Raw genomic sequence first — 23436 nt, forward strand, 5'->3', positions numbered from 1 at the left:
AGGCAATAGAAGGCGATCACATTCTCAGGGTTTGTATGCAAGCAGTTTGCCACTGTATAAGTGTGACCCAAACTGCTGCATCGTCCTCATTAAAGCACGTCTTCACAGCGCAGCAGTCTTTAATAGGCCTTAGACAAGGACTTCAATGAGAGGGTTGCCAGAGTCACGTCAGATTAGCGGTTTGCAATTCGCTGTCTCAATCTGTCAGTCAAACGTCAATAAAGCATGTCTCACCTCAGCAATTCTCAACATGTTGTGCCCATTGATCTCAAATGTAGAGGAGTAGGTGACACAAAGCAGGACCTACAACACAAAGAACTTAAAACATTAGCTGTTTAATATAACAGCCACTTGATTAACACTTCAGTATTAGAAACAGGAGATGAGAAACACAGTGTGTGTATGGACACACGTGTGCCAGTAATGCTGCAAATCTGTCCAATCACACGACAGGTGCAGAGCTGACACTGAATTCATTAAGCCTGATAGAAGCAACACAATGTTTTTGGCACTGACTATTCCAGCTCAGTTGTGGGAAAGTCTTTTCTCCACAGACTAAATCACCAGTGATGGGAATAATGGCATTATAAATAAACGGCGTTATTTTTTTCAGTAACGAGTAATCAAACGAATTACTGTTTCCCCCGTTACAATGCCGTTACCGTTACTGACAATAAAATGTGGCGTTACTATAATTGAGCTCACTGAAAGGGATAGTTCACCAAAAAATGAAAATTAGCCCATGATTTACTCACGCTGAAGTCATCCGAGGTGTATATGACTTCCTTCTTTCAGACGAATACAATCAGAGTTATGTTAAAAAAATGTCCTGACTCTTCCAAGCTTGATACTGAGAGTGAATGGGCGTCTTAGTTTAGAAAAAAGTTCTAAATCATCTATTGTGTTTTATTGTTCCACTATAGTAATGATAATACTATTTAATAATTACAATAATATTTTCAATTGAATAGGTGTCTCTCACATTGTCCCACAGCAACATTAATATAGTGTAGATTAGTGTACAATGTTTTATCATAATAATTTATTCTATTTAGTGTATTCTATTTCTATTGAACATATTTAATATTGGGGGCATCCAAGTTATTTGACATATCTGAACTTTTTTAAATAAATAAAAAAGGAACACAATAGTTACTCTCCCTGGTATTTAGTTACTTTTATAATGATGTAACTCAGTTACTAACTCATTTGCTATTTGTGAGAAGTAACTAGTAACTATGACAAATTACTTTTTTAAAGTAACATGCCCAACGCTGCAAATCACACACACACACACACACTGATGATGGTGAAGGAGACACACACACCTTCATGACCTCCACCTGCAGGTCTTCATGCAAGGCGGGCGTCACCCTGATGGCCTCCAGGATCTGACTCAAGAGCTGCTTCTCTGGCACCTCGGTCTCCACAGCAGCAAAGCAGTCCTCACACAGGATCTTCTGTCAACAGAAAAACATGCAAAAGGCTGAGAAGGGTATGAACGAACCAACATTACACAACTAACCAAAAATAAATAAACACTGGTCATCTTGCCATGTTTGTAAGCTGAATTATAAACGTATAAGGTGTGAATGGTTGCATGCAAAACTTGCCAGCACATTGCTAGGCATTCACTGTAAAATTGATCATAGTTTTAAAACCTGTTAAAATGTAAAAACCTTTTAATTGGTTAACGGTAAGTTCACTTACTCTATACACTAAAAAACATTTAATAGATCCAATGAGACATTTCATGTAATTTTACAGTAAAATACTGTTAAATGTACAGGTTTTGGACGTGAAAAAAACAAGTCATCTTATAAGTTACTGATCATCTTCAACTTTGATTCATCGTGTGTCTCTCTCTTCACCACCTGTGTTTTTCAAGGTGGTTGTCAGTGCATATATACAGAGCTGCATGATTAATCATTAAAAGATCGCAATCTTGATTTTTTTTTTTAGGAATAAAAAATACTATGAAACTCATACAGGTTTGGACCAACATGAGGGTGAGTAAATGATGACAGGATTTTCATTTTTGGGAGAACTGTCACTTTAACATTATTTAAGTTAAGGTGCAGCAAGTGATTTCTGAGAAACGCTGTTGAAAGTAGATCAGATCGAGGAGCACAACACACTTGCAGCCAATCAGCAGTAGGGGGCGTGTCCACTCGTGATGTGGGAGGAGAGAGAGCCAATGAGCAGTAGGTGGCGTGTCCACTCGTGATGTGGGAGGAGAGAGAGCCAATCAGCAGTAGGGGGAGTGTCCACTCATGATGTGGGAGGAGAGAGAGCCAATCAGCAGTAGGGGGCGTGTCCACTCATGATGTGGGAGGAGAGAGAGCCAATCAGCAGTAGGGGGCGTGTCCACTCGTGATGTGGGAGGAGAGAGAGCCAATCAGCAGTAGGGGGCGTGTCCACTCGTGATGTGGGAGGAGAGAGAGCCAATCAGCAGTAGGGGGTGTGTCACTCATAATGTGGGAGGAGAGAGCCAATCAGCAGTAGGTGGCGTGTCCACTCATGATGTGGGAGGAGAGAGAGCCAATCAGCAGTAGGTGGCGTGTCCACTCATGATGTGGGAGGAGAGAGAGCCAATCAGCAGTAGGGGGCGTGTCCACTCATGATGTGGGAGGAGAGAGAGCCAATCAGCAGTAGGGGGCGTGTCCACTCGTGATGTGGGAGGAGAGAGTGTTGTTTGTGTTGTTTCTGCTCCATTCATGAGTAACACTGGTTTTGCCGTTCCACAGAATCAAGATATGCTGTTACTGTAATGTTATCTATAGTAACAGGACAGTTTTGAGTGCCGTTGTTTGTCTGGAGCCTAACAACGAACTCTTGCTTGTTTATACTCTTGTGTACTCAATTTTAAAACAAATTTTTAATTCTTCCTTGTCGTTCGTTAGTCATCTTCGCATTATTTTTACAAAGCATTATTTTGCTTCGCTTCAGCTATAGTAAACAGACATCCACTCTTGCATTGCGTGTTCATGCATTTTGGGGGCGGAGCAATGAGGGGAGGGGTGTGTTTGTTTGGGTTGATTTCAAATATCAACAGTGTTTCTCAGAAATCGCTTACTGCACCTTTAATGAAATATAGTTTTTTGTTTGTTTTTTACTATAAATTTAAGTTCAATCTGTAAAACTGATTTAGTTATGGCAACCACAGCTTCCGTTTTTACCATAAATTCTGTATATTCTGGTCCAAAGATATGGTCTATCCATGTCCATAGTACAAACATCACGAAATGAGTTATGAGTCTAACACTGGCTTAGCAAATACCATTAAATAAATCAGAGACCAAATATATTGTGTCCAGCTTTATCTTAGTGTACCTAAATAATTCTGTACGTCTTTAAAACGTGAAGTGTTGAGTAATGCACACACACACCTGCATTCCAGTGAGGGCAGTCTGAGCCAGTTTAGTGTTTTTAGACTCCAGTGCCAACCGAAGAGGGAAAAAACACTTCTCTCTGCACAGAAACCGTTCACAGTTAACAACGCAGAACATGAAGGAGAAACTCATGAAGAGTATTGAAGCAGTTTCTAGTGTCACTGTCAGCCTCTGATGATTCTGAGATCATTTGTTAGACACTTTGAATTAAAGCATCTGCTATATGAATAAATATAGAAGAAGCTAAAAACAAAAAGCAATCCAATATCAACGGTATAGCCAGAAAATTACTAAGGAACAATTCTTATGCATTTGGTCATTTTAATACTTTATCAATGCGTTTTCACAAATGAAAGATTTAAAAACAGGGAATGTAATGCAAAACCTAATAAATGTGCATTGTCTTTTATGGATTATATATGGATCATAAAGATTATGTGAGAGAGTATATCTGAGAAAATACAAATGCTGACAATATAAATATGGTGTATGGAATCAAAACACTTGCCTGAGTTTAGATGGGGGTATTTTAACTGATCCATTCTGAGCTTGCAGTGTCTCTGTACAACCGCAAGGAAAATTAGGGGAAAAGTATATAAAATTAGAAAACCAATATAATAAAAATTAAACACATTCAAACAAATTAACATAATTTCAATATGAATAAACATTCTTTGAAACCCCATCATTCCTAACTATTTAAAGTAGGGGTGGGCGATATATACCGGTAGACACGATTATCCGGTAGAAACCAGTAGATATTTTGGACTGTCGTCTCTATCGCGGTTACGCTCGCGTGGCGTTGATGTGCTGCGGCGTCATGCGTTTTTAAGCAATGTGTTTTAAAAACAGGTTATTTTAAACCATTGAAGTAAGCGGAGAAAGAGAACTAATTTCGCTAAATGCACATGTTTCTGAGTCTGTCTGAGAGACACGCGAAATGAAGCCTGAGAACTGAACTGAGTGCTTTTTGCCGCCTAATTGGGCTTTAACGGTTCAATACACACACTTATGTGTCAAAATGCCCGTCTTTGCAAGTATCCTCGTAAACACAGTAATTTATGTCTTAAGTGAAGGTAAACAGTTGAGAAAGAAAACGCATGTGTAACAGTATATTGGATCTGTGCATTCAGTCTTAAAGGGACAGCAGCCTAATAAACCTGTGTTATTAATGTCAATCAAACAATCAGACTGTTTACTTGTCTTCTGTACGCTTGAGAGTTTTTACGTAGGCTAGTATTAGTTTATTTGTGATACTGAAACTGGTGACAAGAATTATGAACTTTCAATGGTATCAAATATTTGATGATATAAAACCCTTATTTAAAGCAAAAATAACTGTATTGAGATATATATCGTTATTGTGAAATAAAATCCCAAACCAGGCCTTGCTATACTGTCATCTGGGAATTCATTGATCCTGTAAAATGAGCCAGAGTTGAACAGCATCAGTTTTGAGCCCCTCATTTGTTGGCACAGCATGACTAACAGTGTGTGATATTCAATGCTGAAACAATGAAAGGTCAATTAAGTGCATGAAGCTCCACTTCAACTGCCTTTGCCCATCTACTAAACAGCCTATAGTTAAACACAACACAAGAACACAGAATAACTAAGAACGAGACTAGAACATCTATAACACTTTAAATATTTATTATATTAAAGATTACAATAAATTTGAATATTTGTTATAATTTATTATTAATACAATATTTTTTTTGTTAATTTCACTAAATATTCTGTCTGATATAATAATAATAGTAATGTTGCTGTTATTTTATTAATTTCTGGATCATACTAAAGCAAAGAGCGTATGTACAAAAAAACATAACTATAAAAAACTATAAAAAAAATAACATCTTAATTACCAGCAAAAGAAAAAATAAAGTAGCCATTAAAAGATTAAATTAACCATTAAAACATAGAAGCTTCTTTACAGACTGTCATTAAAAGTACTGTGGGTTTACCATGCCTCAATTATGGTAAAAAAAAAAACATAATTTCATATTATTAACATACACTAGTATTCATATAAACATGTTCGACTGAATTTGCATGCTATTCCAAAGTACTCATAGTGCATGTCCAAAAACATACTATTAACATGGGACTTTTTTCATTTTTGACAGCATGCATTTTAAAAATAAGGAGGTTTGAAGCCAAACCATTCAGCACTATAATATTCACATAAACATGGTTTAAATGCACACAGGTCGCATGCCTATATAGTGCCCACTGGAAATTAAACTATTTCATTTGATTTCAATTCGCATGTTTTCATTGCATTCTTCATACTGTTCTAAAAAAAATAATATGCAATGTAAAAAATAATATGCAATTTAAAAAGACATCCTGTAACAGCTGTTATGAGGATTCAGTTGCAGTAAATAAACATCCGTGAAAGGCGGGCACACTTTTGCTCTGACTGTTCTAAAACATTATTTTTAATAAGCGTTCACGCGCGTCCATCTGTTCTGAATGTGCGTTTGATTCATCGCTCACAGACTCTCAGGTGCGTCTTACCGCGCGCGACGCCGCACGCGTCCCGCATCGCTTTATGTTTGCTGCCCGACGCGTCCTTCTGGAGCTTGCGAAGAATCTCCTCCATCGCGCTGGGAGGATGGTGGAGGAATGATAGGCTGTAGAAATGATGGTTTCAGGCCTCCTGCCTAAAGCTCAGCATCCCTACACTAAAGATGATTCACTTTAACAACAGTGATACGTCACACTGTACGTCAGTTGTTACTATATGCGTGGAAGCCGCTGGTGTTTAGTGACACAAATACTATAAAGAAAATATTGTTTCGACCAAATGAAAGGGTTTAACTGCATTCTAGACACGCATCTGATTTGTAAGGTGGGTGTCCAGCTACTTCCCGTCCGCGAATTAAGGTACTAAAACTACTATGACGAAGGATTGCTAATTAATATTCATAAGCCACGCCTTCGTTGGTGGAGGGAAATAATGTTGCGTCACTGCTATCTGATTAATATATAGGATCATTAATTTATTAATGATATAAGATCATCTTTGCCATTGGAAGAATACCAAGCAAATTTAACAATATCTTAATAATATTCATGAGGTGATATTTCGCCATAGTATTCTACATTACTTCTGTCCAGAAGAAAAAATGCTGCACGGGATTTATTATGTTTATTATATGGAGCTCGAGTCGTAATGATTAATGATTATGTCACGTTGATAGCCTTTTTATTTTATTTCATATACCCCTATAATTGGCTAATTTAAAGTCACCATGAAATCAAAATTGACCATTCTTGGGTTTTTTTAAGTAATATTGCAATATATTATAAATGATTTATTTGTGTACATTGTTATTATTTTTTTAATTCATGTGCATCTCAATATTTAATCAAAACAACTTTCCCTAGCGCCCTCTTGCAGCACATTTCTTCTCTGATGACGTGGTTACTGGCGCGAGGGCGGGGAAACCTGTCAATCACATGAGATTGACCAATAGCAAACCACAACCATCCAATCAATTCCCCATGGACAAAAGTCCCGCCCTACATTTTTCTTGTTCCAGATACCGACTTTAACAAACAAAACATTAGCAGATTGAGGACTGAGCCATTCCGTTGTTTCCGTCTAGACTTGAGGGTACATTTGACAGTAAAACTTAAAGTATGTATTTTCATGATTTTGTCTATTTCTGTGCCCATGGAAAATAATTTGAGTTTTTTTTTATTATGTATATTTTACAAAAATAATATATATATATGTATATATAACGTGGCCACTTTGATGTAGAATTTGATGGCAGAAGGATAGGCTTTTATTTTTAGACTTTTATTTTTAAACCGCAGACCGGATGTTGTTTTGTACCCGCAGCTCAAGTTTCTCCGCGAGCGCTGCTGTCACTTACAAACTCACTCGTCATGATGGCTGCCGTGTGGCGAGCTCGCGTATTTGCCCGCTCTGTCGTCCGCTTCTCTGATCGTGATCTGTAAAATATTCGTTGAAAGCACGTCTTTAAACGCGACATTAAAAGAACTCGCAAAATAACCTGTTATGGTCAGTAAGAGCTGTGTTTCTAAGATTAGCTACTGCTAATCAGTAGCTAACATTAGCATGTTAGCAGCCGTGACGTATTATCGTCCTGTCACACACATCTGAGTTGTTTTTACTGGATAACAGATTTAAATAATTCTTTAAACGCATAGCATGTAATAACAATCATGCATAATGTCCATATATTTAAAACTTCGTCTAATTTATTCATGCATGTTTACAAAGTTGTGCAAATCACGAAACAACCGGACTTGTATTTTGATGCACTGAATAAGAATATAATTTGATAGACGATTGTTTTTTTTTTTTTTTTGTTTGTTTTTTAAATGTAGTGCAATAATTTCTCACATATGTGGGTCCTGGTGATTAATGCTTGTCAAGTTTCTGCTAGTCTCTGATTGGTCAGTCTGATTTTTAACACCAAACATGGACGTGGCTGAAGTTTTTTTATCTGCGTCACATCTTTTTAAATTGTACCTACTTAACATAATATCTCAGTTGAAGTTACTGAATGTGTGTTATTTCTAGGCTGAAATCAATCAAAATACTGATGGCACTGTTGAAGAAGTGGAAGATGAAAATTCAGAGGATACTAATATTCAAGTTAGTGAACCTGACCTAATTTTTTTTTTTTTTTTTTTTTTAAAGAAGGCATATGAAAGAAAGTTGCAGATGTCTTTATGTAATAAGTTGCTTTCATCAAATACTTAGAATTTAATTCATTTTAAGAGTATTCCTACATCATGGTTAATATTGAAAACCTGGAAATATCAGTCAGCATTTTACCAAAATTGACCCTGTTTACTCTCAAAAAACACTGGTTTCCTGGTTTTATTTTGCACAGTTCGTCAAGTGCATGTTATTCCAAAGATAATAATTCATGACACAATACTTTACTCCACCTCTGAAATGATTGCCCTTTTTGGATGACATCACAAATCCCTCTCACTTTTTAGCCCCTCCCCTCCAGCAATCTCCCCATTCTGGATCGGAATACTTTGTTCTGATTGGCTAAAACCAAGTCCCGCAAGTTTTTTCTCATTGAAAATTGTGTTTCACTCTGGAATCTGTGGAAGCTTGTTTTCGCTATGAAATAAAAAGAGTCAGAATTGCGAGATATTAACAGTTGTGAGTTCATATCTCAGAATTGCGAGTGGAGGAATTTTTTATATCACGATTCAGACTTTTTTTCTTGCATTTACGTGTTTATATCTAGCAATTCCGAGTTTATAACTTGCAATTCTGAATTATGACTGAAATAAACTAGCAATTCTGTGATAGGAATTTGCGTGCATTTTATTGACATTTTATTAAACTTTTATTGTGCATTTGCGAGTTTATAACTTGCACTTGTGAGATAAAAAGTCACAATTGTTTATATCTTGCAATTCTGACTTTTTTCTTGCAATTCAGAGTTTATATCTCGCAATTCTAACTTTTTTCTTGCAATTCAGAGTTTATATCTTGCACTTGTGAGATAAAAAGTCACAATTGTTTATATCTTGCAATTCTGACTTTTTTCTTGCAATTCAGAGTTTATATCTGGCAATTCTAACTTTTTTCTTGCAATTCAGAGTTTATATCTTGCACTTGTGAGATAAAAAGTCACAATTGTTTATATCTCGCAGTTCCGACTTTTTTCTTGCAATTCAGAGTTTATATCTCGCAATTCTAACTTTTTTCTTGCAATTCAGAGTTTATATCTTGCACTTCAGAGTTTATATCTTGCACTTGTGAGATAAAAAGTCACAATTGTTTATATCTCGCAGTTCCGACTTTTTTCTTGCAATTCAGAGTTTATATCTCGCAATTCTAACTTTTTTCTCGCAATCCGAGTTTATATCTTGCACTTGTGAGATAAAAAGTCACAATTGTTTATATCTCGCAGTTCCGACTTTTTTCTTGCAATTCAGAGTTTATATCTCTCAATTCTGAAATAGGAACTCGCAATTGTTTATATCTCGCAATTCTAACTTTTTTCTCACAATCTGAATTTATAACTTGCACTTGTGAGATAAAAAGTCACAATTGTTTATATCTTGCAATTCTGACTTTTTTCTCGCAATCCGAGTTTATAACTTGTACTTGTTAGATAAAAAGTCGCATTTCTTTATATCTCGCAATTCTAACTTTTATTGTGCATTTGCGAGTTTATAACTTGCACTTGTGAGATAAAAAGTCACAATTGTTTATATCTCGCAATTCTGACTTTTTTCTTGCACTTCAGAGTTTATATCTTGCACTTGTGAGATAAAAAGTCACAATTGTTTATATCTCGCAGTTCCGACTTTTTTCTTGCAATTCAGAGTTTATATCTGGCAATTCTAACTTTTTTCTTGCAATTCAGAGTTTATATCTTGCACTTGTGAGATAAAAAGTCACAATTGTTTATATCTCGCAGTTCCGACTTTTTTCTTGCAATTCAGAGTTTATATCTCGCAATTCTAACTTTTTTCTCGCAATCCGAGTTTATATCTTGCACTTGTGAGATAAAAAGTCACAATTGTTTATATCTCGCAGTTCCGACTTTTTTCTTGCAATTCAGAGTTTATATCTCTCAATTCTGAAATAGGAACTCGCAATTGTTTATATCTCGCAATTCTAACTTTTTTCTCACAATCTGAATTTATAACTTGCACTTGTGAGATAAAAAGTCACAATTGTTTATATCTTGCAATTCTGACTTTTTTCTCGCAATCCGAGTTTATAACTTGTACTTGTTAGATAAAAAGTCGCATTTCTTTATATCTCGCAATTCTAACTTTTATTGTGCATTTGCGAGTTTATAACTTGCACTTGTGAGATAAAAAGTCACAATTGTTTATATCTCGCAATTCTGACTTTTTTCTCGCAATTCAGAGTTTATATCTCGCAATTCAGACTTTTTTCTTGCAATTCAGAGTTTATATCTCACAATTCTGAAATAGGAACTCGCAATTGTTTATATCTCACAATTCTAACTTTTTTCTCGTAATCCGAGTTTATAACTTTTGCACTTGTTAGATAAAAAGTCACATTTGTTTATATCTTGCAATTCTGACTTTTTTCTTGCAATTCAGAGTTTATATCTCGCAATTCAGACTTTTTTCTTGCAATTCAGAGTTTATATCTCACAATTCTGAAATAGGAACTCGCAATTGTTTATATCTCACAATTCTAACTTTTTTCTCGTAATCCGAGTTTATAACTTTTGCACTTGTTAGATAAAAAGTCACATTTGTTTATATCTCGCAATTCTGACTTTTTTCTCGCAATTCAGAGTTTATATCTCGCAATTCAGACTTTTTTCTTGCAATTCAGAGTTTATATCTCACAATTCTGAAATAGGAACTCGCAATTGTTTATATCTCACAATTCTAACTTTTTTCTCGTAATCCGAGTTTATAACTTTTGCACTTGTTAGATAAAAAGTCACAATTGTTTATATCTCGCAATTCTGACTTTTTTCTCGCAATTCAGAGTTTATATCTCGCAATTCAGACTTTTTTCTTGCAATTCAGAGTTTATATCTCACAATTCTGAAATAGGAACTCGCAATTGTTTATATCTCACAATTCTAACTTTTTTCTCGTAATCCGAGTTTATAACTTTTGCACTTGTTAGATAAAAAGTCACATTTGTTTATATCTCGCAATTCTGACTTTTTTCTCGCAATCCGAGTTTATAACTTGTACTTGTTAGATAAAAAGTCGCAATTGTTTATATCTCGCAATTCTAACTTTTTTCTCGCAATCCGAATTTATATCTTGCACTTGTTAGATAAAGTCACAATTGTTTATATCTCGCAATTCTGACTTTTTTCTCCAAATTCAGAGTTTATATCTCGCATTTGAGACTTTTTTCTCGCAATCCAAGTTTAGAAGTTGAGAAAAAAGTCGCAATTGTTTATATCTCGCAATTCTGACTTTTATCGTGCAATTGCGAGTTTATAACTAGCCATTCTGAATTATGACTGATATTGACTCGCAATTGTGAGATGTGAACTCGCAAGTGTTTATATCTTGCAATTCAGAATTTTTTCTTGCAATTGTGAGATAAAAGTCGCAATAACCTTTTTATTTTTTTTATTCTGTAGCAGAAACAAGCTTGTTCAGAAATCTTGCCTGATCACACAAGGTTTTGAAAGGCTTTTTATTGTTAACAAATCCCGGTAATCATGAATGACTGCAGAAGCCATCAAAAGCACATTGGTCAGAAGGTGTGGGAATCCTGAATTTCTTATGAGCCTAACCTAATGATGTTTCAGATGGAGCTCAGTGCTTTCCGGGCCAAGTGGATGTCCGAGCTTCAGCCCAGCTCCGGTGGGAAGAGGAGCCTCCAAAAATCTGCCGAGCTGAAGAGGAGACAAGAAATAGCTAAAGAGGAAAAGGTTAGTGATGGGAAGTTCAGATCATTTTACTGACTCTCTCGTTCATCAAAATGAACGAATCTTTAGTCGAGTCAGTTCGTTCATTTTAAGTAGCTTAATGTTATACTTTTAAAGGGGTGGTTGATTTCACTTTTCTAACTTTAGTTAGTGTGTAATGTTGCTGTTTGAGCATAAACAACATCTGCAAAGTTACAACGCTCAAAGTTCAAAGCAAAGGGAGATATTTGCTTTAAAAGAAATAGTTTTTTAAGGACTACAACAAACGGCTGGTAGGGACTACACGAGCTTCCTCCCGGGTTAGTGACATCACCAACCCTAAAATTTACATAAACCCCGCCCCCGGGAACACGCAGTCCATGTTGAGAAGAGGAAGAGTTGTAGTTGAGCACATTTGTGAGTCTGCTCAAACTGTAGCATCCGTCTTTTCACATGCAATGGAAAGTCACTCTGTGCATCTCACAACATTTCCTATACGAGCGATTTATAGATTATCATGACAGAATATGCTAATTGAAGATAGTTAACTCCACATCAGCAACATAAATTCATCAACTAACCATTCAGTGACGTCCTGTTGCATTCTATGTGTTGTCACTTCTTCTCGAGTCTCTCCATCTTTGTCTGACTCCGTTTAAACATAAAAGGCAGAATAGTTTCTGTCATTTTAGTGTGTGTATGCGTGAGGTAATCGGAGCTGCTAACACACAAGCTCTTGAAGCTCCGCCCCCTGTGCCGGGAGCAGCAGCTCATTTGCATTTAAAGGGACAGACACAGAACGGTGTGTTTTTGCTCACCCTCAAAAAGTGACAACTTTAACATGCTATATAAAAATATCTGTGGGGTATTTTGAGCTAAAACTTCACACACACACTCTGGGGACATCAGAGATTTATTTGACATCTTGTGAAAAGGGCATTACACCAGCCCTTTAACAGCCAAATTCCCTGAACACATCCACCTACGCAATCTTGATCATATTCTGATTTAAGCGATCATTATAATGCAGCAAAAAATTATTTACAGGGAACATAAATAATTACTTTTACCTTCCGAGTCTTTTGCTCATTTATCACGTGACAGACGCACGTTCATGAATGACCCATCGCTAGAAGAGGTGTGAACTTATGAATATTCATACTGTGCACTATGATAATGAAATCTAAATCAGTCAGAGCGCCACAGTGATGATGATGTGCCTTGTCTTACATTCACAGGCCCGAGAGCTGTTCCTGAAGGCAGTCGAGGAAGAGCAGAATGGAGCGGTTTATGAAGGTGTTCAGTCTTTTATTTATTTAGATTAGACAATACTTATAAAATGGATTCCATGAAGAAGTGAAGGCCGGGACTGCCGGTAAACTTTTCCTCCGTTGATGTTTTGCAGCCATCAAGTACTATAAGAGCGCGATGCTGCTGGTCCCGGACATCGAGTTTCGGATCAACTACAGCAGAACTCCTGATCCGGACCGTAGTGGGAGCTAGTAAGTGCTCGGATCTCATGTGCTCATGGAAAACTTGGATGCATAGTGGGACAATTGTAAATAGTGTTTTCCAGCCTTTTTTTCTTAATAGTAATAATTAAAATAAGGTTTAATATGTGTTAACTGCATTAGTTAGCATTAATTAACAATGAACAATACTTCTACCGCATTCATTAATCTTAGTTCATGTTAATGTCAACATTTACTAATAAATTATTGAAACCATAAGATGTATCTGTTAATGTTATTTGATGGTATATACTGAAACAGATAATAATAATAATACAAATCCACATCCAGCAGTTACAGGTGACTGGAAAGGTCATGGAAATTCATTGGTTGGGAAGTGTGGGAATCATAGTTGCCAAGTCTGCTTATAATACGCGACTTTGGGCTTTTTTTTTAATAAATTGCGTTAAAACAGCACAGGTTGCGTATTTTTGGGCTTATTAAAAAAAAAATGGTTGCTTGTTAGGAAAATTTGACAAGCAACTTCGTTTTCTTTACATCTATGGTCACGGTAGCAGTTTTCTCAATCTCCAATGCATTGATTGACACTGTCTGCTCACAGCTATAGCCAATCAGTGCAATCAGTGCAAGTGCTGTGGCGTAATTCGTCAAAACATTCCGCCGAATCCGCCCCCTTATCCCCCTCATTGGAGAAAAATCCCGTTCAACGTGCAGGCGCGCGCGACGCTGTAATCCAAGCTATGATAGACGTAAATACACTTTTTTTTTTTTATTCTTTTTTTCCCTAATCCGTTTATCCTTTTATAATAAAGGAGTGGTTTCAGTTTAATATGTTGCAGGCTCATTTATTGGTAATAAATGATAATGCTGAAACTAAATAATCTAATAATATTGGGCTTGTTTTTGAAGCTGCAGTTGCTTATTTGTCTCGCAAGAGTTGGCAACTTTGGTGGGAGCCCTGTTTATCCAAACATACATTTATGAATCTGCAGTAAACAGAAACACACAAAAAAATGCATAAAGAAAATAGATTTTGTGAAAGTGGAGACTGCAGGTAAATGGGGTGGGGGGGTTCTTGTAATTCTGACTGTTCTTGATTATTCTCATTTCTGCAATACAGTAAAAAATCAATTACAATACTAAAAGTTTAGTTAGCATTACAGTAAATTGGTGTAATTGTGATCTGTGGTCATAAAAAAAATAATGGCACAATGCAACAAATTAGCTTCATTTTCTACATGCAAAATTCTTCACAAGTGCCTGTTCATGCACTCTAGCTTGGAGGACAATGAGAAGGATCGTGAGATCGACGATCTGCTGACATACTTCCAGCAGCAGCTGATGCTGGGCTGCGACACCATGAAGCTGTGTGAGCCGGAGACGGACACGTCACAGGTGCACATCTCAGGTACTTCTCACGCTCGACCTGCTCTGTTCACAATCCCACAGTCTCCCTGTTTCCCTGACAGTCTCTCTCTCACGTCCACAGCTTTGCCCTTCGAGGTGCTCATGTATATCTTCCGCTGGGTGGTGTCATGTGACCTGGACCTTCGAGCCTTAGAGCAGCTCTCATTGGTTTGCAGGGGTTTCTATATCTGTGCAAGGTGGGCTCACAGACTCACCAAACATCTGAGGAAACCAGCTTAGAGTCATAGCAGAACCAGAAATATTGGTTTGCCACTGAATTGTGTGTGTTTTGCTGCAGGGACCCTGAGATCTGGCGCTCTGCCTGTTTGAGAGTGTGGGGGCGAAGCTGCACCAAAATGCTGCCGTTTTCATCCTGGAGAGAGATGTTTTTGGAGAGGCCACGTGTGCGCTTTGATGGTAAACGTGTGCGTTTATGTACAGTCAAAACAAAATGTATTCAGACACCTTCAACATTTCTCACATTATCACAGTTTATTCGCTATTGTTCAGAAAATGGTAATAAAATATGACAAGAACTCAGAGTTATCAGATCAGCTGATATTTGACTGGTTTTGTCCATTCTTCTGTTAGACTGTCTCACACATGAATTATGTTGAATATCTGTCAGCTGTTAAATTTAACTACACAATTAGATAATACCAGTTTAGCTCAACCAATCACCAAGCAATGCTTCATTTTGTTCAGTCTGTGTGTAAAAAGAGCATTAGCAATTAAAGACAAAACACTTCAGCAAAACATGATCAGCTCAAAGTGTCTGAATCATTTTTGGTCCCAAATTTTTATAAATGTTACTAGTAGTCACTGTATGAAGAATTTTTGGGTATAATATGTCACAGTTTACTTTATTTTGCTCTCCTCACTCACATAAATGAACTATAGTGTCCTGCACACACTAGTAAAAAATACCAAAAATTATATCTGGTGTCTGAATACTTTTAAATATATGCTGCACGTACAGAGTTTAATAACCGTCTGTGGTTCGTCCAGGTGTTTACATCAGTAAAACCTCATACATCCGTCAGGGGGAGGAGTCTCTGGATGGCTTCTACAGGGCTTGGCACCAGGTGGAGTATTACAGGTGAGATCTGGGCTTTAAAGGGATACTCCTCTCAAAGATGACAGTTCTGTCAGCATTTACTCACTCTCGTGTACTTCCAAACCTGTATGCATTTACAGTGTTTCCCCCAAGCGGCAACCTCTCTCTTAAATCCGACACGGAAGTGACTTAAACTGCAATTCATCGACTGGCCACTAGAGACAGCCTGCAAAAGAGACTCAATCCCATAGACCCCCATGTTAAAATGTCCAACTTTACAGCAGAAATAAACATGTTTACAGCCTGGTACAAAAAGTGGTTTTGGTCTATATAGTTAATTTTGCCCTTCATGACGACTGTGAGGGGGATGAATTTTTTATAACTCATCTGCTTAAATTATATTAAGCCTTAAAGTTCTGCATAATTAAGGGTGTGGCCACTTGAGTGGCGGGTGGATTGTCGCTGATGTCACTACTAGCCGTTTGTCTGCTGTCTGTTAGCGTAAACTCAGCTAATCCGCCTCTTTTTTAACCCCATTTCCGGTTATCCGGGAGTGACGCGCTGCCAAGATGGTGACGGCCGGCTCCGCCCACTTTTGGCTTCAAAATGCTCTTCAGGAACCCTAGGGGTGACGTCACGGACACCACATCCATATTTTTTTACAGTCTTTTTTTTTTTTTACAATTTTGTGAGACTATGAGTGGTGGACTTGGGTCCCCTGTTAAGTTAAATGCATGAATGTGGTGCGCTTTGAGAGCCCCTATTATGCTTGTTCATATATTACCTTTATCAGTTTCTGTGAAAACAGGTTCACAAATGCATCTCATTACAAATGTGTACTCGTCTGTCCACAGAAATGTTAGAAATTATGCGACTGTGAAAGTTAAATACTTATTTAATTAAATCTCAACCTTTTGCAGTTTGAAGAGCACACTAAACCACATCATGATTTTAGTTTGACTGACAGATGCTTTGGCAAAGCACAAAATGCAAGGTTTATGCGATTATGAGAAATTTTCTAAATGTTTTCAGTTCATTATGAAACTGTGGCGGGACAGATTCGACTATGGCGCATTTCTGCATTTCTTCTGGTGACACAAATGTTGGGAACCAAACAGTTTCAGAGCCCGGAGACACTGAGGCATTTCTCTAAATATCTTCTTTTGATGTTCCACAGAAGGAAGAATGTCATGCCGGTTTGGAAGTAAATGACAGATTTTTTCATTTCTGGGTGCAGTATCTCTTGAGTGTCCCTGAACAGATTCGGTTTTGTTCAGTGTTACACCGTGTCCTAATAACTACACACGACGCCGTGATAAAATGCCTCTTTTCCATGTTAATCAGAGTGTTTGTCCTAACCAGCCGCAACGGCGACGAGTCTATTTTAGAAACGGTTTCTATTTTTCTGCGACGTCGCGCTGGAACAACAACACAAAGTGTGGCGATGATAATCTCAGGTACTGTTTATGTGCTTTATTTAATGTTAAAGCGTGAAATGTGACTTTGAATATCATTTAGTGCTCCAGCTTTGTAGCTGTAAAAGATTCACCTCAGATCTTGAAATTAAACAAATGGAAACAAGAACGTTCAAACTGTGAACAAACAAGTGTATTATTTGACAAAGATTGTTTTAGTAACTCAGCCCATGTATTTTTAATAATGTTTAAATGGTATAATATTTGCGAATTTGATTATGTAGCTGCTTATCCATTTTCTTGCGAGTGCCGTCAAGATTATACTCTTGTGCTGTGCACTCGCCGCGAGACTCCGCCCACACGCTGTTCTGATTGGCTGACTCTGCCCACACGCTGCTCTGATTGGCTGACTCTGCCCACAAGCTGCTCTGATTGGCTGACTCTGCCCACACGCTGCTCTGATTGGCTGACTCCACCCACACGCTGCTCTGATTGACTGACTCCGCCCACACGCTGCTCTGATTGGCTGACTCTGCCCACACACTGCTCTGATTGGCTGACTCCGCCCACACGCTGCTCTGATTGACTTACTCTGCCCACACGCTGCTCTGACTGGCTGACTCCGCCCACACGCTGCTCTGATTGACTGACTCTGCCCACACGCTGCTCTGATTGGCTGACTCCGCCCACACGCTGCTCTGATTGACTTACTCTGCCCACACGCTGCTCTGATTGGCTGACTCCGCCCACACGCTGCTCTGATTGACTGACTCTGCCCACACACTGCTCTGATTGGCTGACTCCGCCCACACGCTGCTCTGATTGACTTACTCTGCCCACACGCTGCTCTGACTGGCTGACTCCGCCCACACGCTGCTCTGATTGACTGACTCCGCCCACACGCTGCTCTGATTGGCTGACTCTGCCCACACACTGCTCTGATTGGCTGACTCCGCCCACACGCTGCTCTGATTGACTTACTCTGCCCACACGCTGCTCTGACTGGCTGACTCCGCCCACACGCTGCTCTGATTGACTGACTCCGCCCACACGCTGCTCTGATTGGCTGACTCTGCCCACACACTGCTCTGATTGGCTGACTCCGCCCACACGCTGCTCTGATTGACTTACTCTGCCCACACGCTGCTCTGACTGGCTGACTCCGCCCACACGCTGCTCTGATTGACTGACTCTGCCCACACGCTGCTCTGATTGGCTGACTCCGCCCACACGCTGCTCTGATTGACTGATTCCGCCCACACGCTGCTCTGATTGGCTGACTCCGCCCACACGCTGCTCTGATTGGCTGTGGGCTTTGATTGATTTCAACGCATCTCGCAGTCGCGTTGCATCTAGTGTAGACGGACAAATTATTTGTCGCTGGAATCTTATCGCATCGCGTCTGGTTAGGACACGGTGTTATCAGGCTTTGACGAGACCTGATCTTCCAGGTACCTGCGCTTCTTCCCTGACGGCCAGGCGATGATGTTGACCACCCCCGAGGACCCTTTGGTCGTTGTCCCACGGCTGCGCAGCAAGAACTCCAGGTGTGTGTCGTGTGCATGAATAACACACCTCTGAACTTGACATGTCTAGTCCACGTGACATGACGGTTAAAATGCTTGATTCCCACAGGATGGACTCCATCATGTTTGGCCATTACCGGCTGTCCCAGGATACAGACAATCAAACCAAAGTTTTTGTTGTTGTCTCCAAGAGAAAAGAAGAGGTTGGTTGGTCATTTCACAGCGCTGTTCTATTTGTTTGAGGTTTTACTAGCAATCATTTCTAAATGTCATAATCATTTGTTAACAAACAAGTATTGATTACTTCAATGAGCTCATTGTTTCTGCCTTAAATTATTACATCATTTCAATTAATACATTTTTAGCTAACTGTGATTTTGTATATGTACATTTCTGAAATACGTAACTTAAGACAGTCACCTCTGATAACAGATCACTCTAAATTGTAATGTGAAGCTGCTTTGAAACGATGTGTATTGTGAAAAGCGCTGTACGTAAGCATTAAGGTACTCGAGGCTAGCGCTGTATCGTGAATAAGTCAAGGCTGAAGGGCGTTGTTCGGCACGGAGCGAGGAACTCCTTCAGCCGTGACTTATTCACGATACAGCGCTAGCCTCGAGTACCTTAATGCTTTTATAAAACGGTTACCACACATACAAATATTAAAGCTAAAAAAAATGTATCAATGCAACTATTTAATTAAATAAAATCACTGAAAGCCTTCCTTCCGCTGGAAAAAAATAGTCCTTGTCCGTGAACAGCAGCAGAGTTACGTTATTACGCCATTAGTTGGCGGCAAAGACTGTCTTAACGAGTGAGTCAGTCAGTAGAGAAGACTTTTATATTGAAAGGACTCAAACATGTGAACACGGAGAAGCAAGATGACTAGCGTGTCAGGGCTCGAGAAAACCCCTTAACCGTTAAAAGGACAAGATATCGCAACGGACATTCAAACTGATTTTTTATTATGAATATAGGACTGACCTGAAGGAAAATGCTATATCTACTGTAAATGCAGATACACTCGCTCACTCGATCTCTCACATCTCTACTATAGCTTCACTGAACAATATCAGTGAGATCAGACATATGTTTACGTTGCTAAGAGTGGTTGCTAGGGGTGTTGTGGAGTGATACACAGAACCGTTGGGTGAAGCGGTCATATTGACCAATCAGAATCAAGGACTGGAACTAACCGTTTTATACAAATAAATGTGAATTGAATTGGTTGTGATCTCTCAGCAGAAGGTGTCCGAGTACCAGAGGAGCCGGTTCTGCAGGCGGAACCCAGTTCCTGAAGCCGAGCGCTCGTTTCATGTGGGACTGCAGCTGGCCTCTGGGGGGCGTCAGCGCTTCAACAAGCTGGTGTGGATCCACCATTCCTGCCACATCACCTACAGGTGCCATGCCCTGCGTCTCAATGTCCACACTATACATCCTAAACCGTGTGTGAGATTGAAATAAGTAGGGCTGTAATCTCCCAGTCGATTAGTCGATTATTGGTCGATACGTTCTGGCTTGACCAAAATTCGATTTTCGACAAAATTCTGATTGGTCGATTTTTTGCCGCGTTCATTTCATCAGGTGGAAAGCACTAATTGCTAATGGGGGTGTTTTCAGAGCACCCCTGTTTCACAGGTAACAGTCTGTCTTCAGAACACCCCCCTTGTTTTCACTTCTTTTGGATTAGCCCGACCCACTGGAGAAGAGAGACAGACTGAAGAAAGTAGGCTACTAGAAGACAGACTCGTGTGTCAGACTCATTTCAGTGCAAAATAATTAGGTCAAAAACGATTTATATACTGCAAATAGCCTACTAGTTTTTTATGTTTATTTATAATTCATTTAGGCGGACAACAAGGCTACCAAAAACTGCAGCTAATTAATTTAACGCTTTTTTTCCTAACGTCATTTTTAGTTGAAAATTTCAGGACTTCAGTCGACCAAGATTTTCTTTGGTTGATTACAGCCCTAGAAATAAGTGTGTCCCAAAGCATAGTACGCTGAAGAGAGTGTGCCAGAAGTCCACGGATGATTCTGTTTCCAGTGGATTTTCGAAGTGTGGATCCGTTCTCACTATAACAGCTAATATTACCCACAACCCACTGCGCTTTGGAGGAGAACTACAAACACGAGTAAAAAGTGTTAAAAATCCCCCTCATTTAATTTCCTCCTGCAGAGCAGGGGTCCATGTCGTGGGTCATGTGACTCGAGCTGGGTCATGTGACTCGAGCTGGGTCATGTGATACGAGCTAGTGCTGTCTAGTCTTCGGTCCCGTAACAATCGTGTCCTGGTCCTGTTGAGTTTAAGATTGCTATCCACCCTTTTTTTTCTTCTTTGTTGTTGTTTTTGTTTTTACTGTTTTTATTTATTTATTCATTCATTTATTATTTATATTGTTACAATTTATTGACTAACTGTTTTATTTTATGTACGTTTTTGATTTAGTGGTTTGGTTATATGTCAAGTACATGATTGTTTATATAATCTTTTGTTTGCGAATAAGAAAATCAATAAAGTACAAATCATTAAAGAATAAGAGTGCTGTCCAGAACAGTCGTTATGCAGAGATTAATGGAGGGAATCGTCTGCATTGTTTCTAACCTCCTCTTCCTCTCCTCTTCCTCTCCTCTTCCTCTCCTCTTCCTCTTCCTCTCCTCCTCTTCCTCTCCTCTTCCTCTCCTCTTCCTCTCCTCTTCCTCTCCTCCTCTTCCTCCTCCTCTTCCTCTCCTCTTCCTCTTCCTCTCCTCCTCTTCCTCTCCTCTTCCTCTCTTCCTCTCCTCCTCTCTTCCTCTCCTCCTCCTCTCTTCCTCTCCTCCTCTTCCTCTCCTCCTCCTCTTCCTCTCCTCCTCTCTTCCTCTCCTCCTCTTCCTCTTCCTCTCCTCCTCTCTTCCTCTCCTCTTCCTCTCTTCCTCTCCTCCTCTTCCTCTCCTCTTCCTCTCCTCCTCTTCCTCTCTTCCTCTCCTCCTCCTCTTCCTCTCCTCCTCTCTTCCTCTCCTCCTCCTCTTCCTCTTCCTCTCCTCCTCTTCCTCTTCCTCTTCCTCTCCTCCTCTCTTCCTCTCCTCCTCTTCCTCTCCTCTTCCTCTCCTCCTCTTCCTCTCATCTTCCTCTCCGCCTCTTCCACTCCTCCTCTTCCTCTCCTCCTCTTCCTCTCCTCCTCTTCCTCTCCTCCTCTTCCTCTCCTCTTCTTCTCCTCCTCTTCCTCTCATCTTCCTCTCCGCCTCTTCCACTCCTCCTCTTCCACTCCTCCTCTTCTTCTCCTCCTCTTCCTCTCCTCCTCTTCCTCTCCTCCTCAGATCCACCGGAGAGACTGTCGTCACTGCGTTTGATGTGGACAAAATGTACACGCCTCTGTTTTTTGCACGAGTCAAGAGCTTCACAGCCTTTTCAGAGCGTCCCCTGTAGGACGACCCCAGCGATGCATGACGAAAGCCGACCTTTGACCTTTCTCCCACCGCTTCCAGCACGGGCTCTTTCTGATGAATGTACAAGAATCGTGTGACATGTTTAGTCTTAACTGCAGCTCAAAGCATTATGTTTTGTTCTCATGAATAGTGTAAGAGATCTGTCACGCTCTTATTGAAAAGATAAAAATACTATATATATATAGATTGTCTTTAAGAAGTTTCAGTTCAACTGTGATGAATGTTCACTTTGTTTGTGTGAGTTTCAGTGAGGGAACATGTCTAATGACGACTGGAACACCCAAATAAATCAGCTGTGTTGTGTTCTGCTTGTTCTTCATTTACATGTCTACATTATGTTGCATAGTACCTGAAGTCAAATTGAAATCAAAAACACTTTTTCTTTTCTTAATACACATTCCTGGTCTTAATTTGATGAAGAAGGTCTGCAGTGTTTTCTGTTTGGCTGATGTCACTAAATCCTCTCCTTTAAACACTTCATTCTGGTCATGACTCTTTCTCTTCCTGCCAGATCAAATCTATATTTTTCAGCTGGTGATCTGTAGTGTGGACGCTTGTTTCTACCACTGAATAATAAAACATAAAAAAATTAGCATGATATAAACTTGCAATCGTGAGTTATAAAGTCAGAATTGCATGATATAAAGTTGCAATTATCTTTTAAATTGAAACAAGCTTCTATACTTAAGCTGTCATCTTAGCTGACATCTTTTAAAATAATAAAATGAACTCATAAATAACAAAATAATGCATTTATCTGTAAACTGGGTAAAAGATAATAAATCAGTTCAGCTCAATCCATGTTCAGTCCTTTTTCTTTTTTGCAAGATAAAGATTATTACAGACACAACATAGAACTATGATGGTTACATTACACTATCATAAAGCCTATTGTAACTTACATGTATTACACCATAAAAGGGTCTTACATGCAATAGAATTTTTTTGAATTCCTTAAAGAATTTAAATCAATATCTTGATTGAAAATAAAAGGTTTTCGTTTCTTTGAAAAGGAACACTTATGTGTGTGAAATTTAGCGAGAAATAGTAATAAATTATGCATTTAAAATGAGAAGGGCCTGCTTTCAGTCACCAAAAAAAAAAAAAAAAGGGCACATACAGAACTTTGAGGATTAATTCTTTTTAACAAAAACTGTTGTGAGTCAACTCAAACTACTCAGTAAGCACAATCCCACAACAAATGAAAACTCATGACAGAAGCAGCACATGGGGGAAATGGTGTAAAATTTAGCAAGTTTATAATTTACTGGGTAGCAATTATGTGTAATTCAGCAACTTTATCATACAAAAAAAAATTGAAGCCAGAAGGTTTTTTTCTTCTTTTTTTATTGCAGAGAAG

At 38.9% G+C, this 23436-nt stretch overlaps 2 protein-coding genes across 5 annotated transcripts in view; one reads left to right on the top strand and one right to left on the bottom strand.

Moving 5' to 3' along the window:
- arfgef3 (ARFGEF family member 3) overlaps positions 1–6263 on the bottom strand; it is a 70649-nt gene extending 64386 nt beyond the window's left edge. Inside the window, exons 1-5 of the mRNA XM_084093294.1 lie at positions 5916–6263; positions 3901–3952; positions 3390–3471; positions 1329–1460; positions 235–303 (exon numbers count right to left, since the gene is read on the bottom strand). Coding sequence (XP_083949420.1) covers positions 235–303; positions 1329–1460; positions 3390–3471; positions 3901–3952; positions 5916–6000 — 420 coding nt within the window. The 5' untranslated portion in view covers positions 6001–6263. The remainder of the gene's footprint in view (positions 1–234; positions 304–1328; positions 1461–3389; positions 3472–3900; positions 3953–5915) is intronic.
- A 981-nt stretch (positions 6264–7244) lies between these two features.
- Positions 7245–22556, top strand: fbxo9 (F-box protein 9). Of its 4 annotated transcripts, none has more exons than XM_084093583.1 (13): positions 7245–7431; positions 7957–8031; positions 11675–11797; positions 13012–13069; positions 13179–13275; positions 14523–14653; positions 14735–14849; positions 14951–15069; positions 15661–15751; positions 18576–18671; positions 18760–18853; positions 19893–20050; positions 21948–22556. In XM_084093583.1, the coding sequence occupies exons 1-13, from the start codon at positions 7429–7431 to the stop codon at positions 22054–22056; spliced, it is 1269 nt and encodes a 422-aa protein (XP_083949709.1). In that variant the 5' UTR covers positions 7245–7428; the 3' UTR covers positions 22057–22556. The 4 variants fall into 4 exon arrangements, with proteins under 4 accessions (XP_083949709.1, XP_083949711.1, XP_083949710.1 ...); XM_084093585.1 differs by having other exon boundaries at positions 7252–7829; XM_084093584.1 differs by having other exon boundaries at positions 7257–7431; positions 19896–20050.
- Positions 22557–23436: the final 880 nt, after the last annotated feature.

Source organism: Abramis brama, assembly GCF_963993115.1.
Source record: "Abramis brama genome assembly, chromosome: 19".
In the NCBI taxonomy this organism is placed as follows: Eukaryota; Metazoa; Chordata; class Actinopteri; order Cypriniformes; family Leuciscidae; genus Abramis; species Abramis brama.